Below are 8,883 nucleotides of genomic sequence, written 5' to 3' on the forward strand. Positions count from 1 at the left end.
ATGATGGGAAAAATAAAAGTATAGTTTATTAACAGATTCACGATGAATTACTAACTAACTATTTACCAACAGAAGGATTCATTGCTAATTGTACCAACCAATTTCAAATGCATTTGTAAATTACTAACCGATTGGTATATGTTAGTAGACATGTCAAAGGGATACTAAATTGGTTAGGAAATCTTTACCAACAAGTCAAGATTGTGGTTTGTAAATTATTAACAGATTAGAATTAGTTGATAATATTACATACAACACATAATTTGTTAGTAATTACTACCACTAACTAATATTGAAATAGTTGGAAAATTCACCAACATAGAGGTAAAATTGGTTGGTAAATTACCAACTAGTATTCAAACGGATGGTAAATTTTAATAATGAATACTAAATCAATTGATATTTTTTGACGGATCTAGCATTTAGTGATAAAAATTTATCAATTTATATCATGAGTCACACTCCAATATTGTATATGCACAAACACAAATCTTTTTTTTATGAACTACATATTTTTTGAGTCACACTCCATCTGCTGTTTATAAAAATAACTTGTTGATCGAAAGTTTTGAGCTTGTGTTTTTACTTATGGATTTGATGATTTTGGATTAAAAAATCTTTAAAAAAAAGAAGAAAAATATAATAATACTTTTTTTCTTTGTGTTAATATTTTAATTTTAACCGAAAAATATTGTCTAAGAGGGTTATCGTTCCCATTTAGAAAATGGAAGATATATATTATTTTCCAAACCCATAAATATTAAAGGTGTTTACCTGTAAAATGGTACCGTTGAATTTGTACGTGATTTCTAGATAAGTGAATTAATTTGATCCTGAAATAATATAATAATCGAAGAAACACACAACACTTAGCCTTAGAATGTAGTTGAAATAGCAAAGATAGTGATTTCGTGAGCACGGTTTCCGAATACAACAATGATGAGATCAGAAAGCAAGAGACTGAAATTGTATAAAGCTTTGTATAAAATATAATATATGTTCTTGCCAGAAATTCTATGTCCTTTATAATAGTAATTGAACTCACTATTATAGCTATGCATAGGGAAAGAGGTCCTAGGATCGTGCCCTCCTTTAATGCCAATTATGAGGGTCGTTAATGAAGATGTAACGTTGAGCATAGATGCCAAATTCTCTGTAACGGACCGTCACTCTTAATGCTGTAGAATATTCCTTAGTAAATACTACCAGACGGAGAGCATTTAATACACTTTTGTGAACGTTATCCGTTCTGGTGGAAAGCGCAGTGGCTGCGTTCGGTCCTCAGCCATTCCATCTTGGATTCCACGTATCCTCCTTTTAGTCAGCCACATGTCATATCATATTTTACCCTATATAGATAGTCCCCCTGCTTTCCGGTGACATAACTTTGTATTACCGGAAAGTTGGTAGAGACATCTTTTTGGCGGGAATTACTATAATTCCCTCTGAAGGTTTCTGACAGTTAATTAGACACACGTTTCTCTGCATTTAATGCTCCGAACACGCATCATCCCTTTATTCAGCATAGCTTTTACGGATTATCGAGGTAATCATGGTCATGAATTTAGCCGCCAAAATTTTACTTATACGCAACTTTCTTTTCCTTTGCGCTTCACAATTGCTTGAGCTTCTGATTTGCATCCTTGGTTTTCATCCTTTTTCTAATTTTCTCCAAGCATAACCTCTTTAACTTCTTCTTTTCCAATGGCTTCTTCCTCCAAACGTGGTTGTTCTACAAAGAATAAGAACAAAACCGAAGATTCCGTTCCTCCAACAGTGGATTCCATCATCCCAATAAGGCTTAGTGCTTCGAAGGATTTTGAAGAGAAATTTTTTACTGCTAACACTCGTACATGGGCTATTTGTAGGTACCCTTCTTCCATTCGTCCTTCCAGTACTCCTACTGTGAAGGAGGACTGCCTCTGCAATGAGTTAGAAATTATCGTTCATGATCTATCGGAATGAGTGGCCCTTCCCAAGGAAGGTTGTACATACTTTTTTACTTATCTCTTTACTTTGGGTGCATTTTCTTTGAGCGGAGAGCTTGATTCTGTGATTGCGGAGTTTTGCCTTCGCTACCAGGTAAGTTTGGCACAGGTAAGTCCTTCAGTGTGGAGGATGATCGCCTGCCTCCGACGCTTGTGCCAAGAAACTGGAGAAGAGCTAACCTTAGCTCATGTAATGAATCTCTATTCCCCCAAACTCTTCCGCGGGGGAATGATAAACCTTTGCAAGAGTGGCCACCATGTTTTGTTGTCTAGCATGGATGATGACAACGATCGTGGGTGGATGGAATGGTTCGTTGCAGTTGCCACCAACGAAATCATTCCGACAACGACTTTATCCTTTCTGGTTGCTTGGAACCGCACTCGTAATTTCTTTGTATAATATTCCTCTTACTAGATATTCTTCTATGGTCGTATCATCTCTTCACCCTACCATGTTTCAACATCTCGATGGCTCCCACCGGTGGTGGAATGTTTGAACCGGTGGGTTCAGAAGATTTTGGATGTCACAATGCCCGAAACTCGTTCGTGGAAAGAACTGGCCCTTACGTATAGGTGGAAGGCCAAAATTCATGGTAACTCTAATTTACCTTGCTTCCATTTTTGTATATGAAGATCTTGATTGAACCCTTCTGACTTTGTTCATGGAATTAGGTCTACCTGTGAGCTCTGTTGCTATCCCCGATGAGGACGTTCTGGCTGATCCCACTAATGCAGCGAGACTGCTTCAGGAAGCACTTACTCGAACAGGTATCTCCGGGCCTGTTACGGGTGCAAATATTTCTTTACGGAGTCCCCGGCCGGAGGATAAACAAACTAAGAGAAGACACTCCTCCACGATGGGGGAAAAGAATAAAAGGGCAAAGATGGATAACCCCTGAATCGTCTTCGGTGGCGATGATGACTGGTCCTCCTTTTGGACCGATCGTAGACACCGTGATAATTGATGATGATAAAGAAGCTGTTGATGAGGTATCCTTTTTACACAAAAGGCGACAATCCTCATCATCTTAACAGGATGCTCAACCTGTTGAGATTGTTGCACCAACTGAAGACGACGTCACAGCACTTTGGGGAGAATCGGATTTAGTAGAATATGCCAACTCCCGCTTTCGGGCCCCAATTGCTGTAACCGGTGCTACGAGGCTGAGTACCGGGTCCCTACCGTCTTTGGTTGGCGAGCATCAAACAACCAGCACTGCATTGGATGCAACTGCTTCTCACTCTTCAACTCCATGAGCTTCATCTCCACCTTCACCAACACCAGCAACTGCTACATCATTTTCATCTTTGTCTACTCTTCCACTAGTTGTTGCTACACCATCTTCATCGGTCGTACCTGACCATGAAGACGGTGTTCCTCTTCTATAGTCCCCAGTTCATGGGATTTTGAGGCAAAATTATGCTGCTCCTTCTGAAGATCCACAAAGGAGGAGGAACATCACTCTTTCGATTTCTACTAGGTGCAACATGCTATCATGGCCGGTGGAGCTTGCTAATTCCCTAAAACCTTTAACTTCAAAAAACGTCTGGGAAAAGATTCAGATACTCTCGAGAGAGTGTTTGTCGAACAATGCTATGCATAATGTCGCAGCGGTACATTCCTTCATTCCTATGTTATTTCTTCTACTTGAAACTAGAACTGCCGAGGTTGTTGTTTTGGAGGCTCGTTTGCAGCAAAGCGAGCAAGAAATGGTAACCCTTAGTCAAGATATTGGGCCGCTGAGGGTTAGATTTGATGAAGCCAAGGACAAATGGGCAGAAGTCCAGAACGTCGTTCTTACTACAACCGATCGCAAGGCTGCCTCCACTGAAAGAGTGATTAACTTGGAAGCAGCCTTGAACTTCAAAAGTAAAGAGCTTACTGCCATGGAGGTGAAACACGCCCAGTAGGAAGAGAAGTACAAGAAAACTATCGAGCATAGTAGGCTCTTTAGTTAAACTGTCCGTGAGCTAGACATCAACCTCCAATCTGCTAGATCCGCCCGAAAAAACCTTTCCGCCGAGGTCACTCAACTCAAAGAAGAACTTAAGCATCGAGTGGCTTCCCTCATTGTTGAAAAAACTTATTCCATGTATAGCATGATGAAAAAAACTTTGGAAGAGGCCAAAGCTAGTATCATCGATGTTGATGCCGAAATTGCTAAGGCCTAAGAGCTTGAGTTGGCTGCAAAAAATAGACTCCCGGCGCAGTCTGATGCTTCGGGTTCTTCTGATTCCTGTTCTGAGTTTTCGGAAACTGAAGAAGGATCATAAGGCGATGAGGCCGAAGGCCAAACTGGGAAAAGCGCTGAGCCATCGGCGGAACCAACTACTCTTTCCGGAAATGCTCATACTTCTGTTCCTCCTGGTCCCGGAGGCGCTGCAATTTTTCTTTTCCTTTTTGATTTTCTCATTTTGTACGTATAACATTTTGGCCCGTTCTTGTAAATAAAGATAGTTTTTGTTCAAGTGTCGTTTGATTCTTACTTTCGTTTGAATATCCATACAAGCCTATAACTTTTGCATTTGCTTGAGCATTCTGCGCATGTTATTCAATTCGCGCTTTACTATGTGTAGTCTCGGATGCCATTTCTTTGAAGCATTTTAGTTCCGAGTATTATACCTTTTACATGAGGGTTTTTATGAATATTTGCGCAATTTTCCCTTTTACATGAGGGTTTCTCTGAATATTTGCGTAAGTTTCCCTTTTACATGAGGGTTTCTATGAATTTTTGCGCATTCTTGCGTCTTTTTCATATACGGCTTCAGGTGTATTTTTCCCCGATGACATTTTGGATTCCAGACATTGATTCTTCCAGAACCAACCCTTTGACGTAAGGGTTTTTATAAGAGAGGGCCCTCTTATATTTACAGTGCTCTTGAAGAGGATGTATCCTGTTCATTACGGTACTAACATTTGAAGTACTTGTTTAACTTTTAAATGACAAAATCAGCTCATCGTTCAGATAAGAAATAAGATAAAAGCAAAAAGGATTTCATTTTATTCCTTCTATTTTCAGAAATTACATAAGCATTTTGCCATGCAGAAAAGAAATTGCCATTATTTGTGGCTATCTTGTACAACTTGTTTCTACGGGGCTTGCTGCGCAATCCCTGGTCCCGATGATGCATTTTTTTTGCGGATTTTTGTTCTCTGTTGGTGTGGCAGTCATTGTTGTCATATCCTCATATCATTCCCCCACAGTGTTTGAATGTGAGGAATGCGAATTGGAAAACTGTAAGTCTTGTATCTTCGAAGGTCCCACTAATGAATTGCTAGGTAATCCTTCACTCGGCAACATATCTTGTTTCCCCTTAGGAATCCATGCCATCGAGCGAAAGAATACCTAACAGTCCTCTGGCGGTTTGTGCCCGTGAACGGTCGAGTAACCTCTGTTCGGTAGCAAACTTAACTTCTCGGTAGGAATTTGCTATCGAACCAAAGATTACCTAATCGTCCCTGAGTAAGAGCTTGTTCTTTTGCCTTGCTATCAAAGGTCTTATTGTTGCTCTCTTCATCAGCAAAAATACCTTTTGAGGTGTGCCACATTCTATTTGCTAGGAAACTTGTCCCCATTCTAGTTCTCCAACTCGTATGAACCTTTCCCAGTGACAGCTGAAATTCGGTAGGGACCTTCCCACATTGGACCTAGCTTTCCCACATTGAGCTCCCGGGTATTTTGTGTTACTTTCCTTAGGACCAAGTCTCCTATTTTGAAAAAATATAAATTGGCTTTTCGATTGCAATATCGCTCCATCCTCTGCTTTTGTGCTGCCATTCTTACATGCACCAAGTCCATGCATCCCTCGAGCAGTTCCATGTTGATTAGTATTGCTTCTTTATTCGATTCTTCATTTGTCTGAGAATATCTCAAATTGAGTTCAACCAGGATTAAGGCTTCAGCACCGTATACGAGGGAAAAAGGAGTTTCTTCTATACTTGATGTGGTCGTTGTTCGGTAGGCCCATAGAACTCCAGGAAACTCTTCGGGCCATTTGCCTTTTGCTGCTTCCAACCTTGTCTTGAGGTTTTGAATGATCACTTTGTTTGTTGACTCCGCTTGACTGTTTGCCCTCGTATGATAAGGCGAAGATGTGATTATCTTTATTTTCAACTCTTCGAGGAACTTTATAACTTTTGCACAGAAAAAATATGGCCCATTGTCGCATGCTATCTCTTTTGGTATTCTCAACCTGCAAATTATATTTTCCCACAGGAAATCGACCACTTTGCGTTCTCCGATCTTTTGATAAGAACCTGCTTCTACACATTTAGAAAACTAATCAATCAAATTAAAAGAAACCTTAACTTTACGGGAGCCGGTGGTAGCGGTCCGACGATGTCCATCCCCCATTTCATGAACGGTCATGGGGACAAAACCGAATGTAAGGGTTCTTCCTGTTGATGTACTAGTGATGCGTATCGTTGGCACTTATCACATTTTCGTACAAAATCTTTGGCGTCTTGTTCCATGCGAGACCAGTACTATCCTGCCCGTATCAATTTTAGCACCAAAGACTCTGCGCCTGAGTGATTGCCATATATCCCTTCGTGGATTTCTCTCATGACATAGTCAGCTTCTGACGATCCCAAACACCGAGCCAGCGGGCCTTGGAAAGATTTCCTATACAATTGGCCTTTCCAGAAGCTATAATGTGCAACTTTGGTGTGTAATGCCCGTGATACTTTGGGGTCATCGGGCAACTTCCCATGCTCGAGGTAGTTGACTATTTTATTCCTCCAGTCCCAGACTAGACTAGCCGAATTCACCTCGTAATAACCATCTGTATCAAGGACTGAACTCATCAGTTGTACCACCGTTCCGGGCTCTAATCCCTTTATTTCCGTCGATGAACCTAAGTTTGCTAATGTATCCACTTCTGCATTATCCTCTCTCGGGATATGAGTTATTTACCACTCACGGAATCGTGCCAAAAGAGTCTAGATCCTTACCACATATTCTTGCATACGTTCTTCTTTGGTGTCAAAGATCCTGTAAACTTGATTTACCACCAGCTGTGAGTTGCATTTGATTTCTATAACCTCAAAATCAAGTTCCCGGGCTAATTCAAACCTTACAATCAAAGCTTCATACTCTGCTTCATTATTAGTTATAGGGATCATGCTGATAGCTTGCCTTAAGGTTTCCCCCGAAGGCGCTATTTAAACTATTCCGAGCCCGGACCCTTTTACGTTCGAGGCTCCGTCCGTAAATAAGGTCCAAGCCCCTGATGTCGATTCCAACACCATTACTGCCTCCTTGGTTTCCAGAGGTAGCAGTTCCAGACTAAAATCAGCCACGAAGTCATCCAAGACTTGTGACTTAATTGTAGTCCTCAATTTATATTCTATGTCGAATTCACTCATTTCGACAGCCCATTTGGCCAATCTGCCTGAGAGCTTGGGTTTATGAAGGATGTTCCGTAAAGGGAAAGTACTCACCACAATTATTAGGTGGCATTGTAAATAAGGTCTCATCTTTCAAGCGGCGACTACGAGAGCTAAGGCCAGTTTTTCCAAATGTGGGTAGCGAGTTTCTGCTCCTGTTAAACTTTTGCTAAAACCGCGAGATAGACTAGCAATGTTTCACCTTCTTTTGGTTTTGAGAGAAATGTAGAGCTTGTTAAGTACTTATTCAGGTCCCTCAATGCCTGCTGGCACTCCGGCGTCCATTCAAAATTGTTCTTCTTTTTGAGCAATGTAAAGAAGCGATGACACTTTTTCGACGACCGAAAAATGAACCTACTCAAAGATGCCACCCTTCCTGTGAGTCTTTGGACTTCCTTCACGTTTGATAACCGGTCCGGGATGTAGTCTATGGCCTTGATTTTGTCAGGGTTTACTTCAATTCTCCTTTGTGAGACCCCCTAGGATATTGAATGTTTCATATTTGCTTCCTCAGGATATCGAATGTTTCTTGCAAATGCTTAAGGTGGTCACCTGCATTCAAAGACTTAACAAGAATATCGTCTATATAAACTTCTATAGTCTTTCCTATTTATTTTTCAAACATCTTATTTACGAGTTGTTGATAAGTGGCTCTAGTGTTTTTCAACCCGAAGGGCATTGCATTGTAACAACATGTACCAAAAATTGTTATAAACGTAGTCTTTTCCTGATCTTCCAGGTTCATCTTAATTTGGTTGTACCCGGAATAAGCATCAACGAAACTCATTAACTTGTGTCTGGCCGTGGTATCAATCATTTGATCGATATTTGGCAATAGAAACGAATCTTTCAGGCACGCCTTATTAAGATCTTTATAGTCTACACACATACAAAATTTATTGTTCTTCTTAGGAACTACTACTTCATTGGCTTAGACAGTCTGAATATCTTACCTCTCTGGCTGAACCAATTTTAAGCAAGCAGGTTACCTCTTCTTTGACGAATTTATTCCTGGCCTTGGCAATAGGGCGCTTCTTCTGTCATACCGGTGGTACGTTGGGATCCAAATTCAGCTTATGCACGGCTGTTTTGCGTCGGAATACCTATCATATCCTCGTCGACCCTGCAAAATAATCAGCATTAATTTTAAGGAATTTAATAAAACCGGACCTGAGCTAGGGGTGCAGTCCTCTTCCCAAGTGAAATGTTCTTTCTAAAAATTCTTCGAACAATGACACTTGCTCTAGTTCCTCTACCGTGGATTTCATTGTGTCCGTCTCTTCCGGAACTTGGAAATATCTCGGCACTTGATACTGTTCTGACGACTCTACCCCTGGAATAAACTCTTCTTACTCAGGATTAGGAGTCGGTTCCTGTAATTGCTATGTCATGCACTCCTTCCCTTTGCTGCTGGAAACCGAGATCGCATTCATCTCCCTTGCTGCCGGTTGGTCACCTCTTATCCGCTTAATTCCTTCGGGTGTTGGAAACTTTAGTAATTGGTTA

The 8,883-nt window shown here is 40.8% G+C and overlaps 1 protein-coding gene across 1 annotated transcript; it reads right to left on the reverse strand.

Moving 5' to 3' along the window:
• Positions 1 to 5,566: 5,566 nt before the first annotated feature.
• Positions 5,567 to 7,113, reverse strand: LOC138903135 (uncharacterized). Its single transcript, XM_070191053.1, has 2 exons — positions 6,960 to 7,113; positions 5,567 to 6,252 (listed from the first exon to the last, which is right to left on the reverse strand). The coding sequence occupies exons 1-2, from the start codon at positions 7,111 to 7,113 to the stop codon at positions 5,567 to 5,569; spliced, it is 840 nt and encodes a 279-aa protein (XP_070047154.1).
• Between the last annotated feature and the right edge of the window lie 1,770 nt (positions 7,114 to 8,883).

The sequence above is a fragment of the Nicotiana tomentosiformis genome, chromosome 12 (genome assembly GCF_000390325.3).
Source record: "Nicotiana tomentosiformis chromosome 12, ASM39032v3, whole genome shotgun sequence".
NCBI classification, from domain to species: Eukaryota; Viridiplantae; Streptophyta; class Magnoliopsida; order Solanales; family Solanaceae; genus Nicotiana; species Nicotiana tomentosiformis.